We start from the raw sequence: 22309 nt of genomic DNA, 5'->3' as shown, positions 1-22309 counted from the left end.
ATGCCTCTTGGGATGGGCCAGATAAGTTTGACTTAGCCAAAGCAAACTTCAGGGAGCTCGAAGTTGGCTATATTTGTCTCGGAATAACTAGTCTCATTCTGGGAATAAGCATCTTTCGCTTCCGTATGGTATGAAGCTGTTGCTCTCTATATGGGTAGCCACTCAACCTAAAACCAACTGGTTTCTGGAAGGTTTTGTTTGCTGTTTCGAAAGGTTGCAGCTTGACTGCATCCAAAACTAGATGAAAACTATAGGATTGGAAGAGCTAAATTCATCTTAACATAGAATTAAGTTTTAGAGTAGTAGTTTGTAATGTCCCATGGACTCAGACATTACACTGCCTTGTCATGGCAAATGTATTCTCTTTGGCTTGGCAGACTGCGTATGAGTTGGTATTGTACTGGTTTGGATGATGTGCTGCGATAGTTTGGAATTGGTTCACGAATTCCTGTGCTTCTCCCTTTAAAATCTAAACATCTTCTGTTTATGCTCCTCCTAAATCAGGTTCTGCTATCTACACGGGCAGAAAACGCAATTCACTGACTCCTAGATCGAGTCTGTTTCCTTGTCCTGGTTGCCAGCGGGATATCGATCTTGGAGAACGTGGCATCAATGGCTTATTTCGCAACTTTACTTTGGAAACCATCGTGGAAAGATACAGGCAGGCAGCCAGGGCAGCCATTGCTATTATGTGTAACTTCTGCAAACCCCCACCTCAAGAGTCCACAAAGAGCTGCATGGACTGCAGCGCAAGCTATTGCAATGAATGCTTCAAAATACACCATCCCTGGGGGACCTTGAAAGCCCAGCATGAATATGTAGGACCAACCACCAACTTCAGACCCAAGGTAAGCAAACCGTATCTTACAGAATTTGGGTTGCAGCTTTCACATATAGCTTCAGCCATATCTATGCAGTGGCAGTTGCTTTTTAGGAGTGTTGTTGCTTTATTGACTATTGCTGTTAGTTATTGAGTGAACACAAGCTTTTGTGGTTTGTGATGCTGAAGTGAAGTTCCCAACAACAGTAAACTGATGTTTACTGTGCTCTTACAGAGAATTTTTTGGAGGACTGTCTGAGCTTAATATAAAGAAAGAAGGGTGCATATTTGCATTGCGTTGCATTGTTAAGACCTGAACTGAACGCATAGAGTATTTGCTGGTCTCCTAAACAATGCTCCCAGTCATCGCTTTAATTTACAACCAGACTGGAGAGCAGTTTGTGACGTGTGTGGTGGGGATGGGCGAGGTACATACTGGGCTGGTTGTTGTTGACTTTTGAGAGAACTGGACAAGGTGATCTGCTGACTTCTTCTGTCTATAGCTTGCAGGCTGTAATTCTTGCTTATAGGCGGAGATGAATAAAAATTTGTGGTTTCTGTTAGGTGTGACTGTGCACTGCTGTGAAAGAATTACTTCCACAGACTAACAGCAGGACTGTGGTTTTTGGAGATGTCTGCCTGCACAGCTGATTTTCCTGAAGGCTTCCTGTGTCTCTGGGCTTTTCGTCATAGCCGAAGATAACATTTGGGGCTTGAGAGTTGGTTTTGGAGATGGTCTGCAATTTTAGCTTAGAGTGTCTGTATTTGTGCTATTTATGCACCTTTTAAATGGTTTTATCTCTTGCCTAATCTTGGAGTTGAGCAGCACTTTTTTTTTCCTTCTTTGAGCAGTTATTCCAACATGCTCAGTTTTTGAAAGATGAGTTTCAGCAAACACCAGCTTTTTCACAATGCTGTTTAAGCTGATGCTGGAATTAGCGCTCAGCATGAATAACTTGTAATTGGAGTCAGAGAGGAAAATTGAAACACTGAAAGCCTTTTGTCTTTAAAATAACTGTGACCGGTGGTGGTGGCTACATTTCATTTGTTGCTCCAGCAGCAATGGCTATGTGGCTCATGAGAGTCTAGCTTATGCTTAAAAATCATTACAGTATTATGTCAGGTCTTGCTTTAAGGAACAGTTCATAGCTGTTTCAAGAGATGCTGGTGTGGACACAGTTAAATTTGACAGGGTGGATGTGTTGTATATTGCGTTTACAGCTCTGAATAGGAGTGTAGGGAGCTTGAGGCATGCCAACAGCTTCAGGGATTACCAAACGGGTTGGTTGCAGTGTGGAGGCCGTGTGATGTGTACACAGGCATTGCTACAGGTTTACTCACTGTAAACCTCGTGAAATTGTGTGTTTTCATCTGCTGGCTTTCACTGGCACGGACAAATATCAAATGTGGAAGATGAACTGAATATATAAAAATCCGCTGATGAATCAGTCGCTGCTGTGGGATAATTGAGTGTTTTGATGGTTTGTTGAGCACCTCAGTTTTTGGAAGTACACCTGCATTCTCTCTGCTCTCTTTTTTTTTTTTCCCCCAGATTTTGATGTGTCCAGAACATGAAATGGAGAGGGTAAACATGTACTGTGAAATCTGCAGGAGGCCTGTTTGTCATCTGTGTAAACTGGGTGGATGTCATGCAAACCATCGAGTAACCACCATGAGCACCGCCTACAAAACCCTTAAGGTAAAACTAAATATTGTCGGACCTGGCCTTGAGAAGGGGAAGAGTGCTGAGCTGCTGGTGCAAGGGCAAACTCCCTCTGGCAGGAGGCCAGGACGTGTGTTTAGAGGAGGCTGAACCAGTCATGGGCCATGCTGTTGTGCAACCTCTGTTAATGTACGTGTATCAGTGTGACATAGTGCACGTCTGAGAAACCAAACTATATTTTCTATGAGGCTTGACCCCTTAAAAGTACTTCTACCTTATTTTAGTCAACTTCACAGCAGTACTGACCAATGCAGGTTCAAGCAGTTAATAGTTTACAATCTAACTTTTTTAAGATATGTGTCCTTATGGCTCGGGTGAGCTGATACTTCAGAAGCACTCCTGAAGAACCGACATCTGAAGTATCTGTTGGGACCTTGTATGTTTCTGAAGTTGCGTAGTTGTTAATTGCCCTAAGCACAGTGGAACAGGGCAGACTTGCAAACGTTGCTTTGTTGTTAAAGAATGATTGCCACCACCTCCTCTTCTTCCTTTTCTTCCTCCTTTGCTCACAGGAAAAAAAAGAAAGACCAGGCCAGCCTGCCTTGTGCTCTTTGGCCTCCTCGCCTGTTTGCAAGGCTTTTCCTGTAGAGCTGTTAACTCTTGCAACTGAGGAAGAGCAGAGACACACATAAGCTTGTGTTTCAAACCTCTCATTTTTCTAGCAAATCTGACTACAAATGAGTTAATAACTAATGAGGCTTTTCGGTAAGTTTTCGTAACGTCTCACAGCCTCATGTTCCCAGCCTAAGAGAGAGGGCGACTGCTGTGGCTGGGGAAGAGTGAGCCGGCTGAGGCTGTTACCTCTTCTCCTGAGGGCCTGTGCCCCAGTCCTCCTCACAGCAGTGGCCTCATGTCCCTGGCCAGTTCGTCGAAGGTCACCCAGCAATTCTCCATGGGGTTGCTGCTCATAACTGGTGGCAGGCTCTTGTCCCTGTAGCTAGATAAACCAAGCGCTAGCTGGATGGCCTGCCTGTGCTGGTTGTCAGTTTGGGTGGGATGCCCTTGTTCTGCCTGACAGCTTGGCTGTTGTTTTTTTCTTTTAACAGGAGAAGCTTTCAAAGGATATCGACTACCTCATCAGTAAGGAGAGCCAGGTGAAAGCTCACATCACACAGCTGGATCTGCTGCTGAAAGAAACAGAGGTAAGGCTGGCTTGCGGGTTGTCTGGGGATGGCCCTTGCATGGACACACCAAGGATTTGAACTGATTTCAGTGAAGTGTTTCAGATCCTTGGGGTTTTTTTTTCAGTTAGCCAGTAAAACAATTTCTGAAGAGTTTTTGTTAGTCCTGAATCGCACGGGAAGACCTAATCCCAAGAGCATGAGAAATCTGGGCAACATACACAGGGGAGTTAAGTTTTGGGTGCTGCTGTGAATTTAACTGACATAAAGTTTATTTGATACCTTAACCAAAGAGAGGTGGGTTAGTCTTACAGCTCTTGTGTATTAATGGTGCTGCACAATTTCCGCTGTCTGTTTACCTTGAGGATGTTGCAGTGAAGTCAAAATTAAGGGCAAAATCTCCCTGCAGAAGAATCACAGAGCTGGGAGCTCACGTAACAAGCCGAAAAACACGATGGTAGAAGTTGTAGGAGCTCCTGGCCCTGCCTGTATCTTGATACAGGTGGTCTCCATGCTTTGTAGTTTCTTTCAGCCAGGGCACTAGTCAGAGATGGCGCTACAGTTCCGAGGGCGTACGTGAGAAGGTGAGCTGGACCCCCAGTTCAGGGTGATTGTGGAAGGTGGAAAAGCACCTAGCTCTTGGGTGTGAAGACTTCAGAGACTGACCTGCTTTTACAGTGCTTTCCCATGAGCTGTTTAGACAAATGCCATGCATAACTCAAGACATAATCAGAGGAATACTGTCCTGCTCTTCGTTTTCTTTGTTAAGATAGTAGATGCTTACTAGCTTGGGTGCAGTGCTGATGGCATTTTCAGTGCTGAAGTGCGTAACAAAGCTCATTAGTCTTGTCTGTCAAACGGATGACTAGATTGTTCTGATATCTTGAACAACCCCGAGTATGTTTCTGTACACAGCCACAGTGCTGTGGAATCTGTCTAAAACGTCTTTTGTTCCCTCCTAGTGCAACAGTGAAAGAGCTAAAGAAGAAGCATCTCAGAGTTTTGAGAAATTATCTCATGTCCTGGAAGAGAGGAAATCTGCAGCTCTTAGGGCAATTGAAGCTTCTAAGAATTTAAGGCTGGAAAAATTGCAAACACAAGCCGAAGAATATCAAGGGCTCCTGGAAAATAATGGCCTTGTAGGATATGCTCAAGAAGTGCTGAAAGAAACTGATCCGTCTTGTTTTGTTCAAACAGCAAAACAACTTCATGTCAGGTATCTTAATTACCTTCTGTTTGAGGTACAGCTACTGTTCCAGGGTGTCTGATCAGCCCTATTCTTTTGACACGGGCTAGCAAAGCGCTAAGTGCAGTACGCTGAGCCTCGTTCAGTGGGACTGCAGCAGAGAGGTGGCCCATTCGGCTCACTGACACATTCCCTTGCTCAGAGATTGCATCAAATATTTGCAAGCTAATCTAACAGGTCTATTCTGGCTTTAAACTCTTTGATCTCAATAGCTGTTCTCCATTGGTGCTTCCAACCTATTTTGTTCTTTGAACATAATGCCCCGAATGGTTAAAATGTTCTGCCAACTGAACGATTACCTGTTCATTATCTTTATGCTGATGTACAAAAGGCCTTTAAAGTTTGCATTTGAATTCTATCTAGAGAGACAGAAATTTCTGGGAGACATCAGTAAGTACATGGAAACAGAAAACCTAGCATTTTTACTTTAAGGAATGCACACATGTGAATATCCTTTTCTCTGTTCTGCCATCCCTTTGCTTCTGTGCTTTCAGAATCCAAAAAGCTACTGAATCTCTGAAGAGCTTCAGGCCAGCAGCTGAAACTACTTTTGAAGACTTTGTGGTGGACATAGCCAAGCAAGAAGAGATCCTTGGTGACTTGTCCTTCCATTCCAGTGGTGAGTTGCAAGAGCTTCATGTCTTTCTCGAGTTACAACTTTAAGGGCTTCACTGGAAAGAGGCATAACTTATGCAGGGCTGCAGCTGCAGAACTCAGTCTTGTGACTTTCATTGTCCCTTCAGTTTCCATGATCCACAAGGCAGTACCTGGCAGCAGTGTTAGCTTCAGCTTTGGTAAAGAAGGGAAGATGCTGTTGCATTCAGTACCGGTTTACACTGGCTTCCAAAATTGTAGTTAAGTAATACTAGGTCTTTCTAGAAGTATTTTGTTGTATGACAGAAAAGAATAGGTTTTATATGTTTTTTTTAGTTGCCAGCAAATATAAATAATACAACTTTCAAAGTAAAATCAGAAAGTAAGGTATCTATTTTAAGTGCATGAACAGAAACATCCCCATCTGCACTCTTTGATGGAGTGAGTCAGCTATCCCCGCCCCAGTGCTATAGCCACTCAACAAAGGGCTTGTATGGTTAATTCTAAAACAATGTGTGTCTAAATTTGAGGCTTTTTTCTCCTGAATCTCTGGCATTCCAGGTCTAGAAATACCAGAAATCAATGAAAAGCAGAGCAAAATGTACAACAAAGCTCTGATCAGTTGGGAATGCCCTGGGAAGACAGATTCAGCTGATATCTATGTTCTTGAGTATCATAAACTGAATAGAGAAGAGGAGACAACGACGTGGCAGGAGGTCGAAGTTTGCAGCAAGAGCAAAATAATCTCTGATCTTGATGATGACAGCAGCTATGCCTTCAGAGTTCGAGGATATAAAGGGTCCATCTGTAGCCCTTGGAGCCGAGAAGTTGTTTTGCGTACGCCTCCAGCTCCAGGTATTGGTTTTTCTTATGTCCACAAGCTGCTGAATCTGTGTCTGTCGGTGTTGAGAGCTGTAGGTGGTTTCCAGTAGCTTCCAGACTTCTACTACACTGTTACCGGTTGCATAAATTAGAAGCACAGTTAACAAACAGGTTAAGTAGGTAGCATACTGAGACTGTGTTCTAATGCCAGCGTGACTTAAAATGTAGTTTATAAGCACAGAAGGCCAAGCACTTAACTAAGAGGAATCTTTTTGGATACTGTTTTTCAGTTTTCAGTTTTCTTTTTGATGACAAGTGTGGGTACAACAGTGAACATCTCCTGCTGAACCCAGGAAGAACCTCTGTGGAAAGCAGGGCTGGATTTCCTCTGCTGCTGGGATCTGACCGCATGCAGGTCGGATGCTACACAACCCTGGATTACATCATCGGCGACACTGGGATTGCTAAAGGAAAGCACTTTTGGGCTTTTCGTGTGGAAGCTTATTCATACCTGGTGAAAGTGGGAGTTGTTTCTAGTAACAAGATACAGAAGTTGTTCCATAATACCCATGATGTGACCAGCCCGAGGTAAACTGCAGACTCTTGCTTAATACATGTTTTATATAAGGAGATGGCTTTTTGAAAAAACAAATTAAGAGCGAGTCTGGTCTTGATGAGTACACAAGGTGAACCTAGCCAGTCAAAAGTGATTTGAAGGATATAGTGTAAGCAGGTTGTCCTGTTCATCCCCTACTATTAGTAGAAAGATGTTCTACTTATCCAGAGTTCTGTTTTCTTTCTTTTTGGGAAATAAATCAGGTTCCTGTAGATATTAAGATATGTCAGTTAAAGTAAGAAGGTTAAAAAAAAAAAAAAAAAAAAGAGCATCAGTTGCAAGATTGAATCAATGCTTCATTGCCAGTAGTCAGACTCTGCCTTAATTCCCTTAGCGTACTAGGTTTGGCAGCCATTCAGGGGTACAATGTTCACTGTGCGTTATCTGCGTACCTTTGCTGTAGCTTGCGTCAGGGTAGATGCCAAGTCACTGGCTTGTTCCAGGCTATACATTTGCATACAGTACTGGAGTGGTGCTGAGCACAAGCCAAAGTACAATGGACAAACCAGCAAAAAGATTTCCAGCTCTCACTTACAGTTGTAGTAAGCCTGGATGTGTCTAGGAACAGCTGGCTGGGAGGATTATCCCCTAGGGGCTCTCAGCTTTTTCATGAATCTAAATGTGTTGGCTTTCTCCTGCATAACATACTGCAAGTGTGAAAAAGCCACTGTCTTGAGCTTCTGAAAGTCAGAGGGAGCCTTTTTGAAAAGTGAGAAATTAGATCCTGTTTTCCTGATTTCTTTCTCCTTATCCACACAAATATCTGGAAATCTTTAGCTGACACACATCCAACCTCTCCCCAGATACCCCAAAAATGCAAACCTAGCTAGGGATGAAGAATGTGTGCTTCTCCGGTCTGTCTTCATTTGGGAATGGAAGTAGAGGGAAAAGCAGGTAAACTGATCAAATCTGTCTACAGACTTTCCCCAGTAACGATCTGGGAAACAGGGGTTCAGGGAAGCCTCCAGGCAGAGCACTTTTTTTTTTTTTTAAAAAGCAACAAAACAACCCATAAACTTAAGTCACTATTTTTTGTGTTGTGCATTTTAAAGACAATGTAATACAGCAGTAGTGTGGAAAACTCATGGGACAATAGTAATGTTAAATGTATTTACTGCTGTCTTGTTGAGTCATGATTAGTCATATGCGCTAAATTACTTCTCAAGTTAACTAATTTACTGTACTTCTAGGTTCATTAATGGTTGCCTAGCATGAGTACACTTAGATATATTTGCTCCTTAGTAAAGCTTCTGCGGTCTCATCCTCATTAGTGTTTAGCAGTTACTAATCGGTTGAAGTGGCCCAAGTGAGTGTTCTCCACCTACTAAGTGCATCTTCCCTCCTGGCTTAGGTGTATTTTTACCCAGCAAGGTTTTGTGGGTGACCGTGTGGTGTTACCTAGCGTACAGAAATGTTTTCTCCAGTTCACATCACTGATCTCACTTCAGAATTTGACGAAAACAAATAGTTGTTTTTTCTATTCTAGATACGAGCAAGACAGTGGTCATGACAGTGGGAGTGAAGATGCCTTCTTTGACTCATCACAGCCTTTCACACTGGTCACTTTGGGCATGAAGAAGTTCTTTATCCCTATGACACCTGCTGCCCCCAAAGATCCAGCGAGCAGAATCCTTCCCTTGCCGTCGTGCTTGGGCATCTGCCTCGACTGTGACAAAGGCAAGCTGGGGTTTTATGACGCAGGCTGTATGAAATGCCTTTATGAGTGCAACGTGGACTGCTCTGGCGTAATGTACCCAGCATTTGCCTTAATGGGTGGTGCGGCAGTTCATCTTGAGGAAGCTGTGACAGCGAAGTACGGCGAGTACCACGACGACATCTAGTGCATGAATCCCTTCCGATTGCTGTTCTGAGATGGAAAATGAGAGCAGAAAAATTCTACCTTAGTTTTCAGTCCTGAGTAGTTACATTCTATTTATGTGTTGCTCACAAGCCTCTGGGCCATATGCTTTTTTTAAACAAATGGTGGAACTCTCCTGCCTTTCTTGTGATCTGTGCAATGCTCTTCTCCACAGACTTTCTTCCCAGGGGGGAGCAGGGAAGAAGTTTGACTAGCAACCAAAATTACTCTTCAGGGGTAGAAATCTGCCTTTTATGTAACTTAAATCCTTACATAGTCAGTTTTGCATTTAATGAAGTCAAAGCTGACAGTGTGTGATTGCCATTCTCCTTTTAAGAAATCTGCCTGAATGCCTCTGAGGGGTCAAATGCTTTCCAATTAACCCCTGAGCACCAGGGGTTGGGCCTTTCAGTGTGAAATAACTTGCAAAAATACAACAGAACTGCAGCTGAACGTTTACGTTGTTGTCCTGGTTTGAGGTAAAACAGAACCAAACTGTGACAGTTGCATTTGGAAAGAGGAGCGTAAACTAGAGTTTGATGGCATGTCATGTACCTTTAATATGACTGTAAGCTAAAACTAATTCTGACACCTGGTGTCATATAGTTGGTGGCATAATGACAAGTTTCTTTACTCTTCCAGGCTTTTACTGTAGGCTATATAAAATATATAAAGTGCAATTCTACCTTAAACATCAGACTTTAGAGTCGAAAATCAGAAGTGTTTGCATGCATGAGTAATAGTACCTGGTATTTAGGCAAAAGCAAGTGAGTTATTGACATGAGTAATAATATGTGAACTGTAAAAAAAAATCAGGTATTTCTTTTAATACTTATTTCTATAAGTTAATTTTTTGATCTAGTAGCAGCTTGGTTTTTTAGTAAGAATCTTAAAAATGCACTGATTAAGTTTTGAGACCCAATTTCTGCCTTAAAGGATGTCTCCCTTCAAATTTCTGTTCCTCTCATGTTAAAAACTGTATCACATAGTAGTTTTTCATAGAATCATAGAATCACGGAATGGTTTGGGTTGGAAGGTACCTTTAAAGATCATTGAGTTCCCCTGCCCTGCCATGGGTAGAGACCCCTTTCAATAGACCAGGCTGCTCAAAGCCCCATCCAGCCTGGCCTTGAACACTTCCAGGGATGGGGCATCCACAACTTCTCTGGGCAACCTGTGCCAGGGTCTCACCACCCTCGTTGTTAGAAATTTCTTCCTTGTATCTAACCCAAGCCTACCCTCTTTCAGTTTAAAACTGTTGCCCCATGTCCTGTCTCCACAGGCCTTGGTAAAAAGTCTCTCTTTGTCTATCTTATGATTCTCCTTTATATATTGAAAAGCCGCAATGAAGTCTCTCCGGAACCTTCTCTTTTCCAGGCTGAGCAACGCCAACTCTCTCAACCTTTCTTTACAGGAGAGGTGTTCCAGCACTCTGATCATTTCTGTGGCCCTCTGGACCCACTCTGTCCTGGTGGCCTCAGAGCTGGATGCACTACAGACCAGGTGGGGTCTTGGGAGAGCAGTGGGAGAATCACCTCCCTTGCCCTCCTGCCCACCCAGCAGCCCAGGATACAATTGGCTTTCCGGGCTGCAAGTGCATGTTGCTGATTCACGTCCAATTTTTCATCCACCAGGATCCCCAAGTCCATCTCTGCAGGGCTGCTCTCCATCCCCAAGTCTGTATTGATACCGGGGATTGCCCAGACCTAGGTGCAGTACCTTGTGCTTGGCCTTGGAGAACCTCATGAGGTTCACATAGGCCTGCTCCTTAAGCCTGTCAGGGTCCCTCTGGATGGCATCCCTTCCCTCTAGTGAATGAACTGCTCAGCTTGGTGTCATCTGCAAACTTGCTGAGGGTGCACTCAATCCCACTGTCTGTGTTAATGAAGATACTAAATAGTATTGGTGCCAGTACAGACCCTTAAGGGACAACACTTGTTACTGGTTTCCACTCGGGCACTTGAACTGTTGACTGTAACTCTTTGGATGTGGCTATCCAGCCAGTTCCTCATCCATTGAACGGTCCATCCGTCAAACCCAAATCTCTCAAATTTAGAGGTAAGAATGTTGTGGGGGATCGTATCAAAGGCCTTACGGAAGTCCAGGTATATGACATCTGTAGCTCTTCCTTTGTCCACTGGTGCAGTCACTCCATCACAGAAGGCCACTGGATGAGTCGCATGGTTTGCCCTTGGTGTACCCGTGTTGGCTGTCTCTAATCACCTCCCTGTCTTACATATGTTTTGATGTATCTTCCAGAAGGATCTGTTACATGACCTTACTGGGCACGGAGGTGGACTGCATCTGTTCATAGAAATCTATGTAAAAAACCATTTGGGTACTTGCACTGTTAATTTGTGTTGTGGAAAAATAAGGATCTAAAGTGAAGGATGGTTCTAATATATACTTGGTGCTTTCTAATTTGGGGATATGCTTTGTAATTTGGGGATAGTGTTGTACCTTGATGAGTGTGTGTGAAGTATGCTTAGTAAGTACATGTATACAGCTGTAGAGCTACGAAATGGGACCTGAAAATCACATTTAAATGAATGTAGGTCATAATGCAAAACATTTGTGTGCTTTGCTGTCTGAACTGTTTTACTCATCTGACCTGGAGTCTTGCCCTCCCAGTGTCCTCTCTCCTAAGCCTCTGGTAGCAACTGTTGGGAGAAATTGGCAGAAATGTAATCTGTGCCAAGGTGAGCATGTAAGCCTTTTCGGGGCTAGAAAGGCCCAGCAAGGGCAACTTCTTGTCTGGGTTTCACTCGCTAATGTTTCTGCCTTGGTAAGGCTGATGGAAGTGTGTTCCACAGCAGCATTGTGTGCTTGTTGGAGAAACACTTTGATGTCCCAGGCAGCAGGTGTGAAGCATTGGGTGTCTTCTGAAACTTTCTCCTGCAGGAGAAATGGCAAATTGTCCCTTGCTAGTTATCCTTTAGGTCATTTCTTTTTGTAATAGTTGGTTGTGAGAGCCTTACTTTCCCATTATGCTCCCTTCCACTTCATGTTTCCTCTCACTGGATGGAAGCCATTCTGTACTGGTGAGCATCCTGCTGCATCTCTTTCTCCTCTTGCCTTGTGAGGCTGACTGAAGGAGCCCTCCATACAGACACTCTGTTGCTGTGAAGGATGACAAAATTCTAGGTTATTCTTCTTTCTATAGTCCTAAAAACGTATTTGCCGTTTTGGTTAATACCGAACACTAAGCTGACGTTTACAAAGTTTCTTATGCAGTGTTTTCCACAAAGTCTTGATGGTTAGGTGTAACCAAGCTGTGCACATACAGGGCTTCCCCATCTTGTGTGTTATTATGCATTTGTTAATGTTGAGTTTCATCTGCTCTTTTACCTAGTCACTTACTCCTGAGGACCTCCTGCAGCTCTTCAGTTACTTCTAGACTTGAATGTTCCTCAGTAGCTTCAGAGGTAACACAAACATGGTCATTTTTTTGTTTGCTTGCTTTTGCAGATCTTGGAGCAACTTAAGTTGTTGTGAGATGCAGCACATCTCTTTCTGCTGTTAAAATTTAGTGTTCCTTCCACTTTTTTTTTTTTCCCCTCAGTCATTTATTAAACCATGATTAGCTAGTCAAGCACTGAAAACTTCTACACGTTAGTACTTTCTGTAGAGTAGGTGACTCATGTTATTGTGTGTGTGAGCCCAGTTGTCAAATAGAATCAGGAGAAAGCATTCTTTCTTCGGTAGCTGTGACTTCCCCCATTGTATAATCACTATTTGTCTGTTCATCTACCAAACCTAGTGTGGCCTCAAAGCTGTAGAATATATGGTTGAACTTTCTGGTTTGTTGTTCCCAGACCAAATCTCCTTCCACAGGCGACTATATCATTTTTGATTCCTCTGTTTCAGAAACTGTTTTAAATTAGAGGTTTTATGTCACAGTTAGCACTACACACTTCCACATCTGGATTCTTTATAAGCATCTGGACCAGTATCACCAGGCTTTGGCCTTTCATTACTTTCTGGAAATACTTATAAATTGAACATTTGGTCTTAGATATGAAGACAGTCTCTCACACTCTTTTATTTAAAAAAAAATAAATTTTACTGTTTTAAGAATATGAAAGTAAGAAATTAAAAATGTAGGGTTTCTTTTTCTACTATAGCTTTATCTTACATTCATTTAAGATGTGCTGTGCTATGCAATTACTTGTTTTACGGGACAGAGACTGACGCTACTTTAAACATTTATCTACCTTTTGATATGTCTGTTTGTATTTATCTCATTCTGAGTTTAAAAATTGATTTGGCTTTTGGTGTTACTTGAATACTTAGGATGCATTCATTACAGTACTCTATGGTGCTTACTCCAGCTTATTAAATAAAAAAACCACACTGTTAGAGGCACTGACAACACACTGTCAGATATTTTCCACTACAATGGAAGTGTCACCTTTCAGAAATACAGTTCAGCGGTACTTGCCTATCCAGATACTTACTTTTCCAGAACAAGTTTCTTCCTACAAAACAGCACTTTACAATGTAGACTAAGCTAAGAATGGTGTGGTATTGTGTGGATCTTTGTGCAATATAGCTGTTTGGTGACTACTGTGTGATTTGCAAAGCTCCATGCAGGTGTGAATCATGTAGACACTTTTTAGATATCTAAAGCTTTAACAAAAAGGCCTTGTTTAAAAATATTCTGATATGTAAATGTGTTGTCTTTTTTTTTTAATAAAAGCTGAAAATACAGTAGCTTGGTTGTTCACATTATTACATCCCAGCTCTGAAGTACACCAGCTGAAGTCCTGTTTCTTACAATAGATGACAACAGGTGACTTGCAGGGAGAAAGCACTGCTTTTCATTTCCAAGTCTGCCCATATACCAGTACCTCTAATTTTAGGAGGACTAAAGAGTCTAGTTTGGACTAACTGCCACATCAAGCTTTTACTTAAGATGCTGATGTTAGGAATGTGGCTGCCTGAGGCTCCAGGCAGGGGAAGAAAATGTGTGTCCAGAAGGAACTTGGCTGGCTCTTGGGCATTTTCAGGGGAACATACCCATTCCTTCAGGGAGGAAGCAGATGCTGCTCAGCACTGCAAGAGAGCAGCCCAGCCGAGAGACCTGCCATTCTCTGCAATTCTGAAAATTGGTGCCGCGCTTAAATCTGCATCCCTTTGAAAATTCAGTGTTTACCCGTGTACTGTACAATGCTGCTGCTTTCATGATGTTTCAAGTTCCAGCTTCTGGTGGTTGCTGCCTTCAGGCATGCTGTGTGTGCTGTGCGCCGGCGAGCACTGGAGGCTGTATTCACGGCGAATGTCCTCTCAGCTGTGCTCCCGCTGCTAAAGCAGCCACACAGTCAATTTACGTAGGTGTGTATTTTAGGAGAGAAGGTCTGACACTGCTGGGAAAGCAGGAGTATTGAAACCCGTGTGCAGTATACTGCTGAATTTTCTCAACTTTCTGATTTGACTGCCATCCTCAAGTATGTTGTTCAATGGTGCAAATAACGGGTTTGTTTATTGCTCGAAGCTGAGTAAAACCGACACTGTGGAGACAGAAGGGTGGCTGAGGAAGTACTTGAAAAGGGCTTGGGCTGAAGAATATTCTTGGCGCCACGTCAGCAGATGAATGCAGAGCTGACTGGCACTTCCCCAGGTGTGTGCCATCGGGGGAAGACTGAGATGGTGCGTGGTCTTTGGCTCAACTCCTGCTCAGTAACAACTTTCTGGAAGCTTATTTTTGATGTTCATAAAAACAAACCGTGCGTCTATGTGAGAGAGAAGTTCAGTTTGCACCGGACTCTCAAATTAGAAAGAAGCTGCTATGACTTGTCCTGAAGGATATTTCTAGCTCCTTGGCAAAATAATAAGGCTTTTTGTGTATTTATTGCCCAACTATAAACATTGCACTGGGCAAATCCAATTTAGCATGAAAGGATCCCTTTGTTTTAGCTAGCCTGCCTGGTTTGACAGGCTTAGTCCTTGTTCTTAACCCTTTTATTCCTCCTGTCTCCCCTAAGACATTTGTAAGGGAAAAATGGGAGGCTTAAACGCTATCAAAAAATATTTCTTTAAAAAATGTATCTTTTCCTGCTTGGTTATTAAATTCTGCCTCACTTGATCCATCACACCCGTATCAGCTCAGCTTTGGTGCAGCTACTGGATTTCCTGCTCTTTTCAGCAAGTGTCCTCTGCTCCTCCATGCACTGCAACTGATATAGGAAGGAGGAAAACAAATGTGGAGCTATCCTTAAAACTATCAGTAAGAGATGAAGAGAAAATGCTCTAGGTAGACAGAAAACTTTTAACTTGGCAGAAAAAAAAAATAGTTTCATAGAAGATTAAAAATGACTTTTCTTCCTCAGGGCCTGCAAGTGACCATTCTGCATGGGTGGTCAAGCAGGTTCCCGCCAGTGCTGCTAAACGTGTACAACGTGCAGCACAATTTGGCATGGTGTCCAGAAATAGCTGTTTCTGGGGCTGGTAACCCACTGCGACCTGGTGGGCTAAAACAAGGAAGTTCAGTGCATACCGCCCAGTTTCTTCCTATATGGCATAATGTGCAGACAACTTTGTTTCTGCCTGAGCTTAAGTAAAAAGATTATGTTTGGCCTCTATCTGTGTCAGTTGTTTTAAAGGATGCCCATCTCCAGCAAAAAAACTTGTCTGAATATCTATCAATCCTTCCTTAAAAAGAGAACTGCAGTGTAACATTTAAGAGTAGAATTTATATTATTGCAATTTAAATGAGTCATCATACTTAGTTATATAGCATGCCACAAAACCAACATAACTAAAACAATGGAATGAAAAAATTCCCTTTAAGAAATAATCTCCTAAATACTCCTCAAAGCCAAGTTAAGTGATGAATGAAGATTAAAAATTAAGAATTCACCTGAGAAATCATTTCATAAGAGAATTGCAGGGATCTAAACTAACTACTTGACTATGGAAAACAAGCAGCACTTCCATTTCATTCATCACTGAACCTACCTATATATAGACATGTGGGTGTATGCATTTGTATTTGTATGTATGTGCAGGTCTCTTTTTTCTGGAAAGTTACTTGAGTGCTCATGAAATTGTTAGGCAGGTCAGAAAACACGACACTCATTCATATAATACTGACAATTGTTCTTAGGACCATCTTAGGATTTTGCATATTGCTGGGCCAGGTGTGCTCACCACCTCCAGGTATTTAGTCTATGCGAGGTGACAGAGGGTGGTCCTTTCCTATGCACCTGGGGATGTACGGGCTGAAGGGACTGCTCACCATGAGCCAGAAGGACCCGGGATGGTGCTGGTGGTGCATCTCCTGTACACGTGAATGCCAAGCCAGAAGAAGGTGTGAAAGTGTGACATTGCACCCCAGCAGAGCTGACCAGATGATTTTTCCTCAGCTTTTCTTCACTGAACCTCCACAGACGCTTGTCACCTCCCTCTCTGCTGTTTCTTGGGACTCACAAGAAGACTCTCGAGTTGGGAATGATGCTGGGGATTACTTTTCAAGCCCGATTCCTGCAGCTCTGCTCTGGCAGAAGTACTCCATGGCCACGTCCACAGGACGCCCTTGCGGGATCTGGGCCCCCACAGCATCTGCCTGTGCAGAAGAAGCCTTCTCTGATGACCACCTGGGAGCTAACTGGCAAAGGAAGCTGGTTTTGCACAGTCATTCCAGACTTCACATGAATTTGTCACTTCTTCCCTTATTTTGAAGGTACTATGTATCAGGCACACACTAATACTTCAGGGTATTTATACAGGTGTGCATTCATGCTGATTTTTTTAAAACTTTTTTCTGCCTCACAAGGGAACAGGCAAACCCTTACACAAAGTAAATCTAGCTCGGAATGTTAATTAATTTCCTTTTTTTTTTTAATGACAATAGACTCCATTTTAGAGAACTATTGAGACAGAAAAATAAAGATGAATAAGACTGGGACTTGTTATGAGAAAAAAATCACGTATAGTACATATAGACTTGTGCTATTTTAATTTCATTTCAGAGCACTTCCAGGCATAAAAAATTACAAAAAATAAAAGCATTTTCAAGACACTAGCGAGGAAAGGATGTACTGGTAAGACTTCTCTCTGCAAATCCTACTTCATCTCTAAATACCTCAATTCACTTGCTAATTCACAGATTATTTTTTTTAACTTTTTGCAGCTTGTATTTTGTCAGGGTCCATGGAGGCAGGCTGGCATCACCCCGAGTCCCATCCAGTTCCCCGTGAACCATCCAGCACCTGGCAGCTGCAGCACCCAGACAGGTGCATTACTGCTTTAATCAAAGGGCAGTAACATACGGCATGCGTATTTGCAGTGTAAATGCATTCAAGAGAATGAGTGTATCTTCCAGCACCCCTTTTTTAACTTGCCGTGAGAGCAGCCAGTACAACAGGACACAAGGGCTTGGGGGGCCTTTCCTCAGGGCCCTGACATAATTTTTTGTTGGGTCCCAGGTGCTGATTTTGGAGCTGAGTAAGCAGACCCAAGTATGGGTAGGCTTCACTTTCACTGATTTTCTAGTGTCTCACCTTCTATTTAGTTTTTCCTTCTCCTCAGGTTCTTCTATTTAGCCAGGTCTTGGATTTCTAGCGTTAATGTAAGCAGAAAGGTTTTTTTAGAGAAGCAATGGAAAGAACATACCCTTGGAGACCACATAATCACTTGTAAAATTATATCTGGTAAGGAGAAAATACTAATATTCACTTGTTTAAAGTATTGACTTATTGCCTATTTTAGTATTTTATTATTTGCAATGATTTAAAAAAACCTCCACAACCTAGTTTACGAGCTTGATTTTTTTTTACTTTAAAGATGACCTATCATTACTATTTTTAAAAGTGTAGTCCATATTCATAGAATCATAGAATGGTTTGGGTTGGAAGGTACCTTAAAGGTCATCTAGTTCCAAACCCCCTGCCATGGGCAGGGACACCTCCCACTAGACCAGGTTCCTCAAAATCCCATCCAACCTGGCCTTGAACACCTCCAGGGATGGGGCATCCACAACTTCTGTGGGCAACCTGTTCCAGTGCCTCACCACCCTCACAGCAAGGAACTTCTTCCTAATATCTAATCTAAATTTCCCCTCTTTCAGTTTAAAACCATTACCCCTCATCCTATCGCTACACTCCCTGATAAAGAGTCCCTCCCCATCTCTTCTATAGGCCCGCTTTAGGTACTGGAAGACTGCTATAAGGTCTCCCCAGAGCCTTCTCTTCTCCAGGCTGAACAACCCCAGCTCTCCCACGCTGTCCTCATAGCAGAGGTGCTCCAGCCCTCTCATCATCTTCGTGGCCCTCCTCTGGACCCTTTCGAACAGGTCCACATCCTTCTTGTTCTGAGGACTCCAGAACTGGACACAGTACTCCAGGTGGGGTCTTACCAGAGCATAGTAGAGGGCCAGAATCACCTCCCTTGACCTGCTGGCCACGCTTCTTTTGATGCAGCCCAAGATGCGGTTGGCTTTCTGGACTGTGAGCGTACATTGCCGGCTCATGTTGAGCTTCTCATTCACCAACACCCCCAAGTCCTCCTCAGGGCTGCTCTCAAGCCATTCTCTGCCCAACCTGCATTTGTGCTTGGGATTGCCATGACCCAGGTGCAGGACCTTGCACTTGGCCTGGTTGAACTTCATGAGGTTCGCACGGGCCCATCTTTTAAGCCTGTCCAGGTCCCTCTGGATAGCATCCCTTCCCTCCAGTGTGTCAACCATGCCACACAGCTTGGTGTCGTCAGCAAACTTGCTGAGGGTGCACTCAATCCCACTGTCCATGTCACGGACACAGATGTTAAACAGCACTGGCCCCAGAACTGACCCCTGAGGAGCACCACTTGTCACTGTTTTCCACTTGGACATTGAGCCGTTAACTGCAACCTTTTCAGTGCGGCCATCTAGCCACTGCCTTATCCACTGAGTGGTCCATCCATCAAATCCATGCCTTTCCAATTTAGAGACCAGAATGTCATGTGGGACAGTGTAAAACGCTTTGCATAAGTCCAGGTAAATGACGTCTGTTGCTCTCCCCTTACCTACCAATGCTGTAGCACCATTGTAGAAGGCCACCAGATTTGTCAGGCATGACTTGCCCTTGGTGAAGCTATGTTGGCTGTCACAAATCACCTTCTTATTTTCCATGTGCCTTAGCAGAGACTCCAGGAGGATCTGCTCCATGAACTTGCCATGCACCGAGGTGAGACTGAACGGCCTGTAGTTTCCTGGGTCTTCCTTTTTTCCCTTTTTGAAAATGGGGGTTATTTTTCCCCTTTTCCTGTCAGTGGGAACTTCACCAGACTGCCATGACTTTTCGAATATAATGGAAAGCCGCTTAGCAATATCATCTGCCAGCTCCCTCAGTACCCATGGATGGATTTCACCAGGTCCCATGGACTTATGTAGCTTCAGGTTCCTTAGATGGTCTCAAACCTGATCTTCTCCTGTAGTGGGCGGTTCTTCATTCTAATAGTCCCTGTTTTTCCCTTCTGTGACTTGGGTGATGTGGTCAGAGTCCTTGCTAGTGAAGACCAAAGAGAAAAAGTCATTCAGTACCTCAGCTTTCTCCATATCCAGGTCTCCTATTTCCTTCCAGAGGGGGCCCATTTCTTCCCTCGTCTTGCCTTTATCTCTGACATACTTTCAGAAGTTCTTGTTGTCCTTGATGTCTCTAGCCAGACTTAATTCTATTTGGGCTTTAGCTTGCCTAATTTGGTTCCTGGGCATTTGGACAGTTTCTCTGCATTCCTCCCAGTCTACCTGTCCTTGTTTCCACTCTCTGTAGGCCTTCATTTTTTGCTTTTGAGCTTGCCCGGGAGCTTCTTGCTCATCCATGCAGGCCTCCTGGCTTTTTTGCCTGACTTCTTTCTTGGGATACACCGCTCCTGAGCTTGGAGAAGGCAATCCTTGAATACTAACCAGCTTCCCTGGGCCCCTCTCCCCTCCAGTGCTTTTTCCCATGTTACCCTGCCAAGCAGGTCCCTCAAGAGGTTAAAGTCTGCTCTCCTGAAGCCCGGGGTAGAGAGCTTGTTGTGCACCCTCCTGGCTGCCCTAAGGGTCTTGAATTCTACCATTTCATGACCACTGTTGTGCCCTGCTGTGTTGTCCTTCCAACAGATATCCGGGTGGTTGAAGTCCCCCAGGAGGACTAGGGTCTGTGAATGTGATGCTGCTCCTATCTGTCTATAGAGGGCCTCATCCACTCTGTCATCCTGGTCAGGTGGCTTGTAGCAGACCCCCACTGTAAGTCACCTGCCCCTGCATTTCCTTTAATCTTGACCCATAAACTCTGCGTTAGCTCTTCATCTGTCCCCAGGTGGAGCTCCATGCACTGCTGCACCACATCTCTGTGATGCCAATGAGATCATAGCCCTGGAGGCGTGTGCACATCTCTCAACTCCTCTTGCTTGTTTCCCATGCTACGTGCATTTGCATAGAGGCTCATCAGGCACCTGATGAAGCTGACTTACAGGCTAGAGTGGCTGCATTTCCTTCATGCTACTCTTCACACGGCCTTCCTTTGAGGTGTTTTATCTGTGACCCTCCGGTTCCTATTGCCTCAGGAGCCCCTGGCTCTTCTCCATGAGTCTTCGAGTGTGCTGCAGCATACCGAGCACATCTCAGACCAATAGGTTGAGGGCCTTCAATAGTAACCCATCCCTTGGACCTTGGAGTGTCATCCCTTGGCTTTTCCTGAGCAAGCCTGATAATATCTCCCTCCCCCAACACATCTAGTTTAAAGCTCAGTCAATGAGCCCCGCTAATTCATGAGCAAATACCCTCTTCCCCCTTGCAGAAAGATGCACACCATCTGACGCCAGCAAGCCTGGTGTCAGGTAGGCCATCCCATTGTCAAAAAACCCAAAGTTGTTGTGGTGACACCAGCCATGGAGTCACGTGTTGACAGACTGAGCATGCCTGCTTCTTTCAGAGTCACTGCCTATAATTGAGAGAAGGGAAGAAAAGATAACCTGCACCCCAGATTCCCTTATTAACCTTCCCAAGGTGCTGAAGTCTCTTTTGATTACCCCTGGGCTACGTGTTGCCACCTCATCACCACTCACATGCAGGAGGAACAGCAGGTAATAGTCTAAGGGTCGAACCAGGCTAGGAGTTTCCTAGTGATGTCCCTGACCCAGCCCCCAGGGAGGCAGCAGAATTCCCTAAGAAGAGGGTCTGCCTGCCATATTGGACCCTCTGTTCCTCTCAGAAGGGAGTCACCTACAACTACAACCCATCTCTTCTTCCTCATGGAGGTGGTTGTTAAACAGAGGGTAGGCCTTTCTGGTCCTGGCAACTCTTCTGGTATGGTTAGACTGCCTTCCATGTCATCCATGAGCTGGCCTGCCTCCTCAAGACCCTCATACCCATTGTACAGAGGCACCTGGCTAGGGGAGGCGGGCAAGGAGGGGGATCGCTTGCTGCCGCTAGCAGGGACTTGCGTCCATTCACACCTCTCATTATGGCCACTGCCTTCAGCCTGGCAGAGGGAGCGTAGTGAATCTTCTTTAGCTTGCGTTTTTTTTGGTGGCTGTTCTGGTTTCTCTCTCAGGGAGGTAAGATCCGATTCCACTAATCTATTTCTTGTAGACTTAACAAATCTTGCTACAAACTTTCCCCAGTAACCAGCTCAGAAGCATCTCAGCATTTTGAGGAATTATCTCATGTCCTGGAAGAGAGGAAATCTGCAGCTCTTAGGGCAATTGAAGCTTCTAAGAATTTAAGGCTGGAAAAATTGCAAACACAAGCCGAAGAATATCAAGGGCTCCTGGAAAATAATGGCCTTGTAGGATATGCTCAAGAAGTGCTGAAAGAAACTGATCCATCTTGTTTTGTTCAAACAGCAAAACAACTTCATGTCAGGTATCTTAATTACCTTCTGTTTGAGGTACAGCTACTGTTCCAGGGTGTCTGATCAGCCCTATTCTTTTGACACGGGCTAGCAAAGCACCAAGTGCAGTATGCTGAGCCTCGTTCAGTGGGACTGCAGCAGAGAGGTGGCCCATTCGGCTCACTGACACATTCCCTTGCTCAGAGATTGCATCAAATATTTGCAAGCTAATCTAACAGGTCTATTCTGGCTTTAAACTCTTTGATCTCAATAGCTGTTCTCCATTGGTGCTTCCAACCTATTTTGTTCTTTGAACATAATGCCCCGAATGGTTAAAATGTTCTGCCAGCTGAACGATTACCTGTTCATTATCTTTATGCTGATGTACAAAAGGCCTTTAAATTTTGCATTTGAAGTCTGTCTGGACAGACAGAAATTTCACCATCCCCAGCGCTGCCTTTTTAGGGGGTGTGGCCGCTGCTGGCCTTGGCACCGCCTCCTCAGCCGCTCTCCTGGGAGCCGATGGCTCCTTGCGGGTCCCTGTGCCTTTCCCCACTTCCGAAAATCTCAGGAAAAGCCGAGCAACAGCAACCAGTATTAATGCCAAGTCTCAGCTCAAGCTGCTGCTGCAGCGTTGTGCCTACCCTCAACTTGCCCCCGGTCACCTTTCGGGACATCTTTCCTCATAGGACCTCTAGCTCCAGGTTCATCCCAA

At 44.1% G+C, this 22309-nt stretch overlaps 1 protein-coding gene across 1 annotated transcript; it reads left to right on the top strand.

Moving 5' to 3' along the window:
• The first annotated feature begins 678 nt into the window (after positions 1-678).
• TRIM36 (tripartite motif containing 36) lies at positions 679-8914 on the top strand. Its single transcript, XM_074569567.1, has 8 exons — positions 679-848; positions 2373-2519; positions 3590-3685; positions 4627-4880; positions 5405-5529; positions 6066-6359; positions 6617-6914; positions 8429-8914. The coding sequence occupies exons 1-8, from the start codon at positions 690-692 to the stop codon at positions 8781-8783; spliced, it is 1728 nt and encodes a 575-aa protein (XP_074425668.1). The 5' UTR covers positions 679-689; the 3' UTR covers positions 8784-8914.
• Positions 8915-22309: the final 13395 nt, after the last annotated feature.

This window comes from Larus michahellis, chromosome Z, assembly GCF_964199755.1.
Source record: "Larus michahellis chromosome Z, bLarMic1.1, whole genome shotgun sequence".
NCBI classification, from domain to species: Eukaryota; Metazoa; Chordata; class Aves; order Charadriiformes; family Laridae; genus Larus; species Larus michahellis.
The sequence above is the reverse complement of the archived record's forward strand: the minus strand, read 5'-3'. Positions and strand labels throughout refer to the sequence as shown.